The 16,368-nt window shown below is 40.3% G+C and overlaps 1 protein-coding gene across 2 annotated transcripts in view; it reads left to right on the top strand.

Annotated features, from left to right (window-relative positions):
* The first annotated feature begins 6,172 nt into the window (after nt 1–6,172).
* The window catches only part of MEIS1 (Meis homeobox 1), a 129,170-nt gene continuing 118,974 nt past the window's right edge, over nt 6,173–16,368 (top strand). The window contains exons 1-6 of one of the 2 annotated variants that reach the window (XM_032806538.2): nt 6,173–6,994; nt 8,653–8,879; nt 10,575–10,716; nt 11,149–11,199; nt 11,942–11,992; nt 13,294–13,440. In XM_032806538.2, the coding sequence (XP_032662429.1) occupies nt 6,983–6,994; nt 8,653–8,879; nt 10,575–10,716; nt 11,149–11,199; nt 11,942–11,992; nt 13,294–13,440 (630 nt within the window). In that variant the 5' untranslated portion in view covers nt 6,173–6,982. The remainder of the gene's footprint in view (nt 6,995–8,652; nt 8,880–10,574; nt 10,717–11,148; nt 11,200–11,941; nt 11,993–13,293; nt 13,441–16,368) is intronic. The other variant, XM_032806537.2, reaches the window with a different exon arrangement.

Genomic DNA, 16,368 nt, shown 5'->3' with positions numbered 1-16,368 from the left:
AGATACTTATAGTTCTTGGTCTAATCCAAGTGGTTAAAGGTTTCCTTGTACCTCTCTTTAGCATATTTTAAGGTCTCTCTGTGTGTGTATGTGTGTATATACAAACGCGCATACATACATATATAAAAATAGCTTATTTAACTAGATTTATGTTTATAATGGTCTAAAGCTCACTTTGACTCAGATTTTTTATCTAAATGTACACTGCTGTTTTATTAAATGCAATAAGGATTTTAATTCCAGTAAATCTTTATACTAATCATTTCCAAATCTATCTGCAAAAGTCAGTGTAGCTTTTGCAACATCTCATTTGCTTGACTTTTTAAAACAGCTTCCTATATAAGCTAAAGAACAGAGAACTAAAAGTGTATACTGAAAGTTTAAGAGGAAATTATCCAACTTCTGCTGCATGTATCTCAGGGCATCCGACAGGGAGCTCCCGCAGCACTTTTACAGGCATATGATTAGGAAATGAAAGCAGTAACGTGCATGGTTTTTATCCCTTGCAATCATATAGGAAATAATGCACTACTCACCTAAATGCCCATATCCCCCTCCCTCCACAAACAATTTTAATTATTTTAAATGTAATTTGCTCTCCTTTGGTACTAGTCTGTGGAGCTCGGTGTTGCTTAGAAGTGAAAGAATTTCTTTTACATTGGGATAAGCTACAGCACTTTAATTCATAATAATTCTAAGACTGAAGCATTAACCATTTGCCAATATTTATCCTTATTTTTTCTATCACTCACATTTATCTAAATGTTTAAGACCGTCTCACACATATAAACTCAAACCGTCTTTCTGAGGTCACCCTTAATGCAATTAATTGAGTGTAGTTCATGAAACGCTAAAATCTTGAGCCGTTAAAACTGGAGTATAAAAGTTTTTTATATAGAAAAATGTAACTTAATCTATAGATCTCGCATTCAGGGCCACTTTTCTTTCCCTCATCTTCAATTTTGACGCCACGCCCCTCCAAATAGTCTTACCATCCTCTCCGAAAATGTACTTTTATCCAAAAGAAAGTTTAAATAAATAATGGCTGTAGTTTTTTCATTGTCCAGTAGACGGCACAAAAGCTTAAGTCTTCAAATGCAAAACAATCGACCAGATTATTTTTAATTAAGCAACCAGAGTTTTTTTACCTAGCGAGTTTTTATTAAGCGAAAAATATAGCAACATAAATGACAAAGAGACGAGGTTTTGAAATAGAGTTATAGTAAAAAAAAGTTAGGCAGCTGAGCAAAATAATACTACTAATAACTCAAATAAGAAATAACTGATCATCCAAAACATAATTGTGGACTTGTTACAGATTGTAACTGAAAATACACCAGATTGATTTGTAGCTACTTAACATTAACTATTGTTTGCTCCTGGGCAAATATAATATTGTGAAGTGGATCTTTTTGCTTTTCACGAATGCAAATTTTGTCACTTCAGTCTTTCTATCATGTTTCATTGTAATGTGAATGTTAAAATAGTACTACGGTATAACAGAGGCTAAACCAGCTCAGACTTATTCCTAAAGCCCTTTGGACTCCCTAACTGCATACGAGTTTTATAAATAAGGAAGGCTTACATCTAGATCTAAGCGCGACTTTTCTGAAATCTAAAACCCTTTGTAATTTTACACATTTTTGTTTCTGAAAGGTTCCCAGGTTGCTTTCACTGCGCATTCACTACTTATGCAGAAGTTTAAGTGACAAAAGCCAAGGCTAGTCACTCATTTCTCAGTTAATTTATTAAAAATTTATAGCAGTGTTTAGAAAGTTTTAAGTCAACCGTAAATTTTATTATGAATATTTTATTAAGCCCTCCATTTAATTAATAAAAGACCTCTATAATTTCTGAAAATGTCAGAACTGGTAATTATGTTAAATAGTGCAGTGTCCCTCTCCTTCATTTTACTCCTCCCCTCAAGTTCCCTGCTATTCTAAAGATTTGAAATAGAAAAGTCTAATGAAATCAGTTCTTTCCTTTGCAAAGTGCATGTCTAACATTATTCATTCAGACTGTTTACTGAATACAGTGACTTAACTATTTTGTCTGTGACTGTTGGATAGCACAAGCTGACCTCTGGTTGACTCCTGAACTGGACCAGGCGTTCTTTGTTTTCTGAAGCAGAATCCAGTAAACAAACCTCTAGCTCCATGCCCCATCGTTTTACTTGCATGTGGACACTTGATTCACATCTTCACTTAATCCCCTCCAGTTAACCTCCTTTTATTATCACCTTTTCAGATTTTGCCCTTTAATAGATCTTTAAATAGATCTTCACCTTTCTCACAGCCATTCATTAGGCTTTGACTTTTGGGTATCTTTACTCATATCACTTGAAACTCTTATCTGCCACATTCCTTTATTATCTCTCTACTGCATTTAAAATCTGTTTTCTTCGGGGATTTTGTCCTTATTTTAAATTTTAAATGTAAATATTAGTGGGGAAGGAGTACATATTGTTGCTAATTTTTTCCAACTGCGAGCCCCTTCCCATCAAACTATAAAAAGCCATCAGAAAACTAGTACACATTTTAATGTTACTAGGTAAGATTAATTATGTCCTTAAGCTAGGAAATCCAGACTGATTTAAAGTCTTATTTATTATATGATAAGCAAATATATACAAATTCCACTTAATGGAGGACTTTTTTCATCATTTTGCTCTGAATCATCATCTGAACTTTGAGACCTCTCCTTCTAACTCATGTGAAAGGCCTTCGCTTATATAAGTTCAAATTGCAAACTTCTGAGGTGAAGAATAAGCGCAATGATTATCGGTGTAGCATCACAGAAGTCTCCAAAGCAAAACACGTCATCTTAAATGTTAAATCTGTTAAACACAGTTACAAGGAAAAAGCGAGCATCAGATCGACATCCAGTCCGCAGTTCTGCCTATTTTCTGTCTAATTACACATTTCCCTGTAAAATTCCAGGGAAGCCCCCAGTTTCTTTTCCATAGGACAATGGCAAGTGTGAGTGGGTTCCTGTAATAAAGAGCAATCAGAGCCCTAATTTTGGCAAAAAATAGCTACATTTCCTAAAAAGGCAGTAGTTGGGAATGTGTGCGTCTCTGTAGTCCCAGAACACATAAATGTCGTTGGTAGTTTACTGAGATAGTGTGGAACTGTCCGTTTACTTTCCCCTTTTAATAGATGATTAATTGCTGCCTGGTTAGTCTTTTTATGGCCAGTAGATTGCAACTCGAGACGTCCTCAGTGCAATTTCTCGCAGCAAGCCCCAACAGTAATAACTGTTTGCTAATTGTAAAATCCTTATCCAGAATGAGGTTTGGGCAAACAATTTGTACTACTGTAATTACATTGTAAAAGTGTTCTAGCCCCGATTGTTCTGAATTATTCTCATAAAGGCCTGGTAGTGACGCTAGGTTTAAGATTGAAAGCTTTTTTTATTTTTAAGAGGGATTGCATTTCTGGAATTTAAACTGTATCTTCCTTGGGAAGAAATCTGTAAAACAGGGATTCGCTTCTGATTTCAGTCTCTGAGTTAAATAAAGATAGAAATCAGACATAAGTCTGTTAAGAGCACAACAAATACTTCCCAAAACTGAGAAGAGGAAGGGGTAGAGTATTAAAATATCTTACCTGAAAAGTCTTTATATTCATCGCTGGCACAGAAGGTTTATCCCACAGCAAAGGGGGGGAAATCGAAACTGGTTTTCTTGAGGTTTGAAATGTCGCGGCAAGAGATGGACTAAAGAGTATCTGCACGCTGCAAATTGTTCTGATCTGTCTCCTCCTTGAGCCCCTCAAAACTGTTAAAAAGCAGCTTTACCCCAGTGCATTTCACAGTAATTTCTATTTTGTGGATTTTACTCGGATAACCCGCCCCGTGCAGCTCATTTAGGGATCGTTGAGCCTTATGTGTGAATATTTTATTGTTTGATTTGGCACTTTTCCCCCACCCCACTGAACTGATCTGATCGACGACAGATCTTTCCTTGCGGAGACAGATTTGAAACACCTAGCCGGCGGATCATTTGAATAATCACACAGGTAGAATGTGAAACAACTGCACTCTCCTGCAGAGAAAAGAGGCGCTTTAGGGAATACTAGAGCTCTCTCAATGGCAATCCTTATAAAAATATTGTTTTAATTTGCGTCGTCGCTGCAATTACAGCTTCAGAAAAGTGGTGGGTTTTCTAAAAAGTGAGTTTAAATCTGTTTTGACCCCTGAAATATTCTTGAAGAGAAGATTTAGGTCGCAGGCAGAGATTATGTTGATGCTGGGAATTCTGTCTGCCAACATTACATTTCAGACTTTGGCCTGGCAGAAATCGTATGTGATTTATCTCTGCTTAAGACTTACTGCCTGAGCATCCCAAAAGCAAACATAAAATTTCCATAATAATAAATCATAAGCGTAGAGTTCTTGTTTAAAAAATCGAGAAATTGGAAGAAATCAGAATATTTCATGGCAAACACTAATGAGGGGACCACTTCTCAGTGATCGTTCTTACTATTTCAGGTTTTGCTGTCACGTCAAAAGTTGCAGCTGCAATGCCACAGGAAAAAGTGATCTTCCTTATCCAAAACAATCAAAGGTACGATCATTACATGGCGTGTATGGACCACGGCACGCGGGGAACTCTACTGAAGATGCCTCGGGTTCACAAACTTGTGTATTGTAAACAGTAACCGCTGGCACTGAATGCTTTGCTGTGTCAGTATAATCTGTCAGCCTGCTGATTTGATTTCACATATCAAGCTCCGTAACATCGTGTCGACATAAATATGTCGTGCCTTAACTTTTTTAGAGTTAAAAGTTTTTAAAAATACTTTTCTCCCCCGCCCCCCCCCCCCATATAGAGAGACGGGTGTCTTTCATTCCCCTTGCAGGGTCTGTTTACGTCTGCCTCTAGGCAGCAGCTTGTACTATGGCTAAGCAGAACAAGCGAGCAATCTTTCTGCTTTGGAGAATTTCGCCTCTCTGTTCCGAGGGAGAATTTCTTGGCACTCCCTGCAGATCGAAGCTCCCTGCTGATCGATTATTTGATAATTGATTTTCTCCTCCACCAATGCACGGCTGGCTTTCGAAGACAAGCTCCTGATTGGACTGCGGCTCCTCCACTGCTGCCTACTGAGATTTGGGTGAGCTCATTTTGCAACATATCGCAGGGGGAGTTTTCTGAGGGACTTGGAGCTTAGGGGGTGGGGGGAGAGAAAAAAGCCCTTCTCACGGATCTCTGCTCTGAAAGATGTTGCATTTTTGAATCAACTACTGTCTGTGTGGAACATCTGCTCATAGTTACACAGGCACTGAATAAGTTCTAGCAAATGAGCCCGGCTCATCCGAAGTGGGTTTTGGACCTTTCGTTCTAAAGCTCAACTTCGCTCTGATAGATTTTACTTTCCTTGCTGGGAGTTAGTTGGGAAAAAGACCGTTTGTTCTGAATACAAAAAAAGGATGAAAGTCTTGCGGTTGGGGGTGGGGGGGATTGTTGATCCTTTAGAGCGCTGCCGTATAGCGAGGGTGTAAATACGAAGTAACCATTGCTATTAGACAAAGGAAATGGCCATTAAACTCAGAGACTAGCCGGCAGAGTGGCGTGGACTGCTGCGTATGACATTAGCAGAGCGAGAGAGAAAACGTATCAGACACCACTCCTGTGTTCTGTCTTCCTGCCCTTGATCTTGCCAATCACGTCAGCAATAGCACTCGCCATAAAAACAAGCCAGTGTGTCCAGAAGCAGATGCTCTGGGTCATCTAGTTTTGCTCTAACACTTAGAAAAGCTGGACTACTAGCAGTGCTTGCAGGACTCTGGGAAGAAGGATGGATGTTGTATCTGTGACCATTGCTCCTCTCTTCTTCGCATAACTCATGTGAGCCATCGCAGATCTTTCGCAAAGGCTGCAAACAATTACCCAAAGAATGTCCCCATTCGGTGTGAAAAGGGGACAGCAACAAATCCTGCCCCCTGCAAAACAAAACAAAAAAAACAACAATCCCAGCCCTGCAGTAGCCCATAATTTGGCCGGCAGCAATAAACTCTACTTAGAGGGAGCTCTTAAAGTAGCTAATAGCCCAGCCACACACCAGAATTACAATCTATTTTAGTAACTGTAACCCTGTGTGTGTGTGCGTGTGTGTGTTGTTAATTGAACGCTTCTGCGGCTCGCACAGCCTCTTCGCTTGCATCTCACCCAACCCACCCCTGCGCTGGGAGCCGAGTTGATGCAGCCCAGTGCATTGTGTAAGACGCGACCTGTTATGGCCACCACTACTTCCGGGTTCCAGCATTCTGGTCCAAATCCACCTCTCCGCCTGTGCAACACACACTTTACACACGCACGGGGGACTTGCAGCAGGCAGCATCGATCGTGGCTCCTTTAAGACAAACTCAGACATTTTTAACCCTCTTCCTCTAGCCTCTCCCGCTGCAAAGGGGGAAAGGGAGCGCGCGAGCGAGATCTGGTTAGGAATTAGGACTGATTCAAGAACAAGCCAGCGCTTAGACCTCCGTGCATTTGAATATTAACATTTGAGGTGTCCAGAGCACTGGAAGTACACACAGCGGATCATCATCATTCATTCACCACCTTGACAACCTCGCCTTTGATTGACAGCTGGAGTGGCAAAAAGCCATGAGACTTGGTAGTTGGGTTTGAGGGGCACTTTTTTTTTTTAACCAAAAAAAAAAAACTGATTTGGGGAAAGGATATTTGCTTTCTCCCTGCTGCTGTCTTGGAAACGAAAGAGGGAGAGTGAGAGAGAGAAAGAAAGAAAGAAAGAGAAGGAGCGCGAGTCTCTCTCTTTTTTTTTAATGCTGAATTATTGTATCGTTGCTTTGAGATCCAGTAAGCTGAAGATTTTCCTCGATTGCTCATATTGCTGGCGACTCTAAGGGATTTTTGCATTTTGGGGGGTTTGGGGAAGAGTTTGCGTTTGTTTCTTTTCACACTGGCCTTAAAGAGGATATATTAGAAGTTGAAGTAGGAAGGGAGCAAGCCAGGCCGATGGCGCAAAGGGTACGTATTAAAAAATTGAATTTAAATATGAAATAATATTGAAACGTGGCTGACAGAGACGCTGCAAAAAAGTTTTTTCCCCACCTCTTTTTTATTTCAAACCTATATATATATATATATATATATTGTCAATGTCTTGATTCTGTCAATTCCTATCACATACATCTCACTGAAGAGGCAAACTTTCTATAAAGTAATGACATACCGCCATGTAACTGAAAATACAAGAGTATGTATTTATCAGTATTACAGATATACTGCTAAGAATACAATGTCGTTTTAAAGTCACCAGTGTTTAAAATATTTAACTAACATGTCTTTGAACATTTTAATATGTTACTGATGACATACATCTTCACTTTTCAAAGATAACTTATTAAATTTTAAGTAAACATAACTTTTTGCCATCACAAATGTGCTGTGCTGTAGTCAGACCTTCATTTAAAAATAGTTGCATATTTAAATTTGAAGTAGGCAGAAATAATATGCACATATATTTATTTTTACTATTTTGGATGCAATAGTAATTTTTCTAGACTTATCAGATAAATTGAAATGCGATGAAAATATTGTGAGGGACAATTACAATGTAACGAATAGAGGTTTTAAAAGAAAAACGACATAACATTAAGTTTGCTTGCAATAATTTGTGTACTGTCCCTCAAAGTACAGTTTGTAAAAGAAAGTTGCTGTACTGACAAACTTGCCTTTACTCTTTCAGTTCAAGCAATTCTCCGTGTTTTTTTAAAACAACTTATTGACACTTTTGCTTTTAATAGGTCACAAGTGGCAGTTTTCCCTTATCCTTAAATATCACTTTAACTTTCGGTTCTTAATGTTTAACAAAGAATATACTTAAAATTCAAAACTTTCAGTAGCACATGCACACATCTGCAGCAAATCGACATTAAAGTAGCTTGTACATAATAGCTGTAAACCAAAAATTGACTCTTTTGTTATTAAACTTTGGATAACATCAGATCATTGATACTTGTGTACTTCCCTTCTTAACAGTGGGAAGGTTTAAACAGGATATCTTAAAACTAATTAACTGCTTTAACCCACGTTTTCCCTCCACATGGGAATTCCAGATTTTCAAATTGTGCTGTAATAATTAGAAAAATGTATCAGCTTTGGCCTTGCATCTAAACTGCTGCTTTACAATTTTGTTAAAGAGAGTTTAATTTATAATTTAAACATTAGGAAATGCTTCACCCTGGGACAATTTACACACAGACACACAGAGAAATACCTTAAACCAGGAGCCGGTATTAATCACGTGTTAATAATAGGTGTCCTCATTTTAACTTTTGCTGTGGAGACATAGTGAAGCAGGCAACTTTTCAGCAACGTGTTTATTTTGAGCGTCACTCCACAGCACCCTACGCTGCTTTTACTTACTTCCCTCCACACGGATGCTTTTCAAGGATCCAGAATTAATCCGTTTTGAGGGCCTATGGGAGAAATGTGTTTTTACAGATCCTCACCCTCTCCCCTCTTTTTTTTTTTGGTCCTGTTTATTTTAAATTCATAGATTTACCAGTGCCCAATCCATGTGCCGGAGCTTCACCAAGTGAAAGACTCTGGAACGGCTTTCCCCGTTCTAACCTCCGGTTGCGACTGGCCTTCTGACCCTTTTTTCTTTGTCTGTCATGCAGTACGACGATTTACCCCATTACGGTGGGATGGATGGAGTAGGGATCCCCACCACCATGTATGGGGATCCTCACGCCGCCAGATCCATGCAGCCTGTTCACCATCTGAATCACGGTCCTCCGCTGCATTCTCATCAATACCCGCATACTGCTCACACGAACGCCATGCCTCCCAGTATGGGCTCCTCTGTCAATGACGCTTTAAAGAGAGATAAAGATGCCATTTATGGGTAGGTAAAGCTGGCATCGGGTTTATTTAAGATATGATTATTCCCTTATTTCCCTAGCTGACGAAGGCAGAAGTAAAAGTCATTGAACCTCAGACTGTAGGTAAATTCTTGTGACTCGGGCTTCCATTATAATTGCATGCACATTTTTGGGTGGATTTAAAGTTTTCTTTGCATCACATTATGCTCGACATATGATTCTCCAATGAAGAAGATTTACTTTCCATGGGGGCTTGAAACGGATAAACGTCATCCATAGGTAGTATTCAGTTCAAATATTATAACTTACCGTGTGTGTGTGCGTGTGTGTGTGCGTGTGTATGTGTACACGGAAAGATACTTGGTTGCATAAACCTGGACTACTGTGTGGTTTTGATCACAACTTTTAAATAAAAAAGATCTAAACTGTGAGCTTAAAGAAAATTAGTCATTAGTGTTCTGATCAAAAGGAAAGATTTTCGTGGTACAACCTGCTTTGGGAGGTAAATCTTTTGGAAGAGTTTAGAAAGAATATCTTGAACTGTTCCATTCTGAATAAAACTTTTTAGCTTTGTTAATATATAATGCTGTATTAAGTAGAAAAAATCGGGTTTTTTTCTTTGAGATGTGCACTGTTTTGTAGCAGCATTGGAGGCATCTCAATACGGTAACTTATAAAACAGTTTCTAGGCCATTGCATTTGGAACTGATGGGTTACATTGCTCCGCGGGTATCTTTAAAAACAGTTCGCGCATATTAAGTTGAAGTGAACTTTAAGATCCCGTTTCCCCATCTTGCTGAGAACAGCGAGCTTTGAAGCAAAACCATCCCATCATCCAGTTTCTTTATCTCATTATCACAAATCTGTAGGATTGGTTTAAAACTCCATTCCGGATTCTCTGGAATAGTTATGAAACACGGAAACTGAACGCATTTTGTAACCAAATAAAATAAAATATGACATTTTCAGTTGAGCTTTTATAGCTAGTAAATGACTTTAAACTTCTCCTTAAAAGTTACTCCAGCTAGCAAAAATCAAAGCACTTGGCTTATACGTTTCTAAGGCCGGTACCATCGTGCAATATTATACAGCAAAAAGAGGGGTGAGCAGCGCCTCTATTGAGTTACTTGCGGGGGGGTGGGGGGATGATGACCCAAATAAAAGCGTGCTCTGCCAGCTGAAGTGAATGTAAATGGATCGCTGGATCGCTTGTGCTACCCGAATTGGGGCATCTCACTGGCATTTGGCTGGTCTTCGAAGTTAACAGCTCTCATTTTGAACGTTATCATGACCGATGCCAAGGGGGATTTGCACGTTCCACACCCGAGTCCAAAAAACTGGGGTTTGCCTGGTTTTTTTTTTTAATCCAGAAAGTCCTCAACTTGAAGGGGAGCTAAACCAAAATAATAAGAATTTTTTTAAAAAAAGGAAAGGAAAGTTAATTCAAAATGGCTGCTGGAACCGCTTTGGTTTTATTCATAGCAAATGTTAACAATTTCTCTGGCCAGATATGCTGAAGCGATCATCAGATACAGTCCATGGCTCAGGGCCTTCGACTTCAGGTCTCTCGGTTGAAGGGTAGGTGAGCTATGACTGGGGGAGGGGGTGCAGCTGGGGTGGTGGTAGTGGGCTTGCTAGAAGATCACCTTGGCTGTTTCTCCCCCACTTATTCTGGGACTAACCATTGTCTTGTTTGTTACCATTGTATTTTCTTTCAGACACCCCCTGTTCCCTCTTTTAGCACTGATTTTTGAGAAATGTGAATTAGCTACATGCACTCCCCGGGAGCCCGGGGTAGCGGGAGGCGATGTTTGCTCCTCAGAGTCTTTCAATGAAGACATAGCAGTGTTCGCCAAACAGGTCAGCAAAACCGTACTGGGGGGGAAAAGACCTCTAACATAACAAGAAAACAAGTCTCCCTTAAAAAACCCCACATTCATAGCCTCCCCTTCCATACTGCCAGAAATAAATCAATATAGTCTCGATTGTACCGTCTCAATAAATAAGTAAAGAATATATATTTTTTAAACTTTGATTGTAGGGATGTGCAGCTCACGCAAGATGGAGCGTAGCTAGATAGATGTAACTAATACTAAGGTCTGTGGGTATTTTCAGTGCATTTGATTCATTTGTTTAAGTGTTTATATGATGTACTAAATCTAACGGTCAGAGCTTTGAAGGAAAGGTTACATAATGGACCCGACAGTGTAATGAAGCAAGAAATAATAACGTCTGCGTTTTTCTGTTTCCATATTTCAAATCTTTTTTTTCCCTCCCCTTTCTTATATTTAGATCCGAGCAGAAAAACCCCTATTTTCCTCTAATCCTGAACTGGATAACTTGGTAAGAGTTAACAGCGCTCTCTTTTATTTCTCTGTCCTCTGGGGAGAGGTGGTTCTAGGCTCTGACAAGGATTTGGGGCTCTAAATGGGAATTTTCTCGCGTGGATCTTTTTAATTACAAGTCATGCAGTGTGGGAATTCCATGTTAAGTAAAATCGCATCACGAGGTACATTAAAGCCCCATCCAAAGGAGAGTTTGGGGACTTTATGGCAGACTTGCCTGCCTAAGCGGTGCATGGATTTATCTACGAATGTGTCAGAGTACTTGAGGTCTCCCCATATCCCCCCACACTTTTAAAATAGCTTTATGGGAAATGTAAACAGTGGCTATGGATAGAGATGAATTGTTTAAGTAACCGACCTAAAATGAAGTCAAGTTTTTTTTTTAAGGATAAACAAATACTTTGCCTCTGCATTAGGAATATTTTCTGCTAGTTTGCAAAGCGAGGGTCAGACGATGTTGCAATAGATTGCACTTTTTAAAGGAGATGTTTACGATCCGTATAATTTAGCTACTTCATTGCAATAGGGTTTTTTGTTAACTCTAGCTCGCTTCTTGTTAAACAGCGTACAAAGCCACTGCTATTAAGGTTTAGTGTTATTGCCATAAATCAAAACAACTTTTTTATTTACTACCACTACTAAAAAAAAAAGTGAAGTTACAGGCTGCAGCAGGGGCAGCTATGGGGCTGTACCGAAACTCAGGAATGAGATAGATGCCCATGTTGTTTGTGTCTTTGCAGATGATTCAAGCCATACAAGTATTAAGGTTTCATCTATTGGAATTAGAGAAGGTAATTTTTTTTCCCCCTTCCTCCTACGTTTCAGTATTGCTGAAGTTCAAGCTTCTGGTAAATTTGCATAAATGTCTTTCTGTCTGGTAATTAGTGTCAAGACCAATCTTAGCGTCCATTTCTCTTCGCAGTTTAATTACAATTTCAGCCTCTAAAACCTGGCTCACAAACGACCCGGCCTTGTGTTCATGTTAATACCTTGCTGGCTTTGTTTAAATAGTTGTAGTTCTGTATATTGCAGATGATATTCTGAATGTTGTTTGTTTGTTTCAGCCACGCCTCGGAGATTGATTGTTTTTGGTGAGGGTGCTTTGTTTAGTTTCAGTTAGTTTGGTCGAGATTTTTTTTTAAGAGCCATCTGCCGGTCACAGTCAGGGCACAGATTGTCCTGTAACATTTTGCAGAGACAAAGCAGGGTTAATAGTTGTGTCAGTTTCTTGATTCTGTGAATGCTGTACACCTCTAAGCTAAAAGAGAATATGCAGGCTTAATTCTGTTTCCCTCCCTATTCTGGAAATCTCAGCAATAAGAGTATTATTATTAGTAATAATAATTAATAGCAATATGAACGCAATGTAATTCAAACTAACATTCAGTTGAACGCACGTTCAGGTTTCCAGTGGATTTTTATATGTAACTGACAGCTGGCCTACAAGAGAATCCCCTTTCTCCAAAAAATAAACATTTCGAGAGGTTTTTAAATGGTCGAAAAGTTTCTTTAGCACCCCCAGCCATTTTATCTAACCATCACAGGCAGGTTGTTTTCACTCTACATGAAAGATGTTAAAATATGCCCATTAATATTGGAAACTCAAGAACAAATATATTACAGTGATTTGGGGTTTAAGGTCATGGATGCCTATAATGTATTTCAGTATAGTGCATCCAGTTGGTTTTTTTTAAAAATCCCTTTCTCTTTTCATAGTATTTGGAAAGATTTTATGATGAAATAGCTGGTTGAAATTAAATAGTTTACCTTAAATGTCACCCATGCAGGTCACCTCTCTCATGGCCACAGCTCCGGGAGCAGATGAATTTAACATGGGTGTTGAATATGTTGTAGCCTGTGAATCATCTTGTCACTGTCAATTTTCTGGGATATCTCTATTTTGCGAGAAAAGAAAGTTATTCCTAATTCTGGATGTGTCCAGAGGTCTCCGGGGGATAATTGCTGTGTGTTCCCCCCATTTAGAACTTTTGATGTCACAAGGCTGGGGGAAGGGTTGGTTGATTGCACTTGTCAATTTCACTTATGTACTCCTGATTATATTTTCATTTTTTTTACCTCTGTCATAATGTAGGTACACGAATTATGTGACAATTTCTGCCACCGGTATATTAGCTGTTTGAAAGGAAAAATGCCAATCGATTTGGTGATAGACGATAGAGAAGGCGGATCAAAATCAGACAGTGAAGACATAACAAGATCAGCAAATCTAACAGATCAGGTATGATGATCTCTCCAGTGTTGCACACGCTGAAATTTGTATGCAGATCGCTTGCTGGGTCACTACGCCTCCTTTTATTATTTGCATATGATTAAGTCCCTTTTAGATAAATTTCCATCGAAATGAAAATTTTTGAATAATGTGGCTATTATTACTTCATTAAGGCTTGCTCCCGGATTCGACCTGGCGAGATGAGCTTGTAAAAGCATTGCCTGCAAACTTGACCTGTTTCTTGTCGCTTTTAATTTTTGTCTTTATTTTATTTACCCTTTATAATAATAGAAGCGTTAGCCGTGAATTGCAGGCTTCTGGATGCTTGGAAAGGAATAGCTGAAGCCACTTAGAAAAATAATAATAAAATCCGAGATAGGTGGTCCAGGGCAGACAGAGAGTGTTTGAAATCTAGCAAATACTGGCTATTTTCCTCCTGTCTCTACGGTTCATTAGTCTGTCTTGTCAGTTTTCCTTGGCCGAGCGCTTTTAGACCTCAGTGAACATTGCTTTGTGCACAGCCTGCCTGCTGCAAGCGCGCCCATTTTATTTTACTTAATAGAAAAATAAAAGCAGACCAAGGTTTTAATTTATTTTCATTGATCTTTCAAGTTTTTCAAACTGTCTCCTTTAGAAAAAAAAATACAGTTTAGTAGCTTTTAGGATGTCTGTGTTAAAGCTGGGATAGACCAAACCATAGAGGCTTCTACACCCAATGTGTGCATATAGTGACGACTTGTGTTAGCTGTTTTCCTTCGCTGGCTTGTAGTGTGATTTTTTTTTTGGGTTAATTTCAAGAGGTCACCAAAGCCAAATCAAGCTTCTAAAACATTAACGTGGATGAGCCTTGGCGTTTTGAGCTACTTGTTGTGAATTTTAACATTTTAATGGTTGGTTGTTTATTACCAGAAGTAGTATTTGGCTCAGGGGGAAAAAACCCAACAACTAAGAACTATGATCTGGTTCCTATATACAATTCTAGGTGTAATGAGGCTGACTCTGGAGGCTTCCTTTTGTTAAAGCAAGGCGCAGTCAAGCAGACAGGAATTTTCTTAGCTGCTTTGCCATTATCAAGAACACTGTCAACCAGGAGTTATTTTATGGATTACTTACAAAAAGATGCACTATACTTCAGCTTTGGTATTAGCTCAATTTTTTTTTATGTACGAGAAAGAAGCAAAGATTATCGGACTATTATTAATGTAGCGGTAGAACAGAAGAATGGTTTGACTAAAGGCATGAACTTGCAAGAAAGCCAGTGTTTTTTAATTATACTGAGAATGTAAAAGCTTTCAACTATTTCTAAATGTTAGCATGACTCTCTCAGCTTTTGTAATGAGACATTGGAAACAAGATGGAAACACGGGCGCTGCTTCTGTCTGGCTGACTTGCATCCGACCTAACTATTCTAACGTTTAAAATGAGGCAACGGTTAAATTCAGATCTAGATTAGGAAAACTCGGATAGCTGCTGTTGAATAAAAATTGTAATCCAACAAGTCTAACTAGAAAATGGGTTTCTAAAAGCTCTGGAGTGCTGGGTACATAAAGCTATTTGAGCAAATTACAAGAATCGCTTAGGGGCATGAAGGAAATCAACACTTTAATTGCTTCCAAGATGAAGATTTATACCCCCTTCTCCCAACGAATCATTATTTTATTAAAGTGAAAGCTAAAGAAATGAAGTTGTAGTTTGGGGTGGGTTTTTTTTTATAAGGCTGAGGATTGATATAAATTCATTGCGCTCCCGTGGTAATATTCACCTTGCGCCCGCTTGGCAGTAATTTACCTTCAGTGTGTGGCTTGCAAAGATTGCAATATAGATAGCGAGGCCAAATTGTCTTAGGTTGGCCAAAACAAAAGTTCGTGCTTTTAACTTGGGAGTTGTGGTTTCACTGCTTATGCGATAGGTGTGACATGTGAATGTATCACCTCCGGATTGCCCCATTTGGTATGTATTTGCTTCAGAAAGTTGAAGTAGGTTGCAAGGGGAGGGGGGATGCTTTCTGGTCTTTAATTCCCATCAGCTTTAGGCTGTGCAGAGAGACTGTGGGAGGAAAGCGGCACACGTGTCTTTTGCGTTTCTTAGACAGAGGGAGATGTTCAAGTGCAGCTCAGAAGTTGCGAGGTTCCCAGCGCGGTGGGGCAGCGTCCGCGGGCGCTGGCCGAGAAGAAGAGTTCAATCGGGGCTGTGCTGCGCGTTAGGAACCGGGGAGGATGACAAGAGAAGGGTCCTTCTCCCTTCGCCTGTGAATGTGGCCCAGCCAGTTTGAAACCCGTGTTGTTGTCTGCGTCAGGCTGTGCTGACAAATGCAGATCCCCTTCAGGTGTTATGTGAGCCGGAGCGCCTAGTTATCTAATTAACCCCTCTGTCTCTAGAGCCCTGCCGAGGTTTGGTGGAGCCGCCTTTTGCCCTGCGAGGGAGAGCCCGGCGCTTGGAAAGCTGTCCGCTCTTTGCGGCCATGAGACGGGCTCAGCCTCTGGCACCAGTGAGTTTCCTGGTGCGAGGAAATCCCCTTGGCCATTCTACTGTTGCCACTAGAGTCAGGGGCCTGCCACTGCTGCATCCCACTCGCTGTTGTCTTCCCGCGCTCCCTCCTCCGGAGATCTCGAAACCCAGGGCGCGACATCCCTGGGACATGCTTGAGGGCTTGGGTCAGTGCCTGCGCCCTCTTCCGCTGGGCACTGGCTAACCGCCCCCCAGCACACGAGCCTTCCCTCCCCTCCAGGCCCCGCGGCCGTGCGGCGGGGTTAGGGCTGCAAGCTGGAGAGGAGAGCGGCTGGGGGGCGGGGGTGCACTAGGATTACGGAGAGGAGAGGAAAGGGGAGGGGGCGCATTGTTGGAACTGAGGGCAGGCAGGTTGGAGAGCGCGTGTAGGGGGGCCTTGCGGGGGGAGAGGAAGGGGGGTTGGGGGCGCACTGGGCCCTGTAGGGGGGG

This window comes from Chelonoidis abingdonii, chromosome 3 (assembly GCF_003597395.2).
Source record: "Chelonoidis abingdonii isolate Lonesome George chromosome 3, CheloAbing_2.0, whole genome shotgun sequence".
NCBI classification, from domain to species: domain Eukaryota; kingdom Metazoa; phylum Chordata; order Testudines; family Testudinidae; genus Chelonoidis; species Chelonoidis abingdonii.
This window is presented reverse-complemented; position numbering and strand designations above follow the sequence as displayed.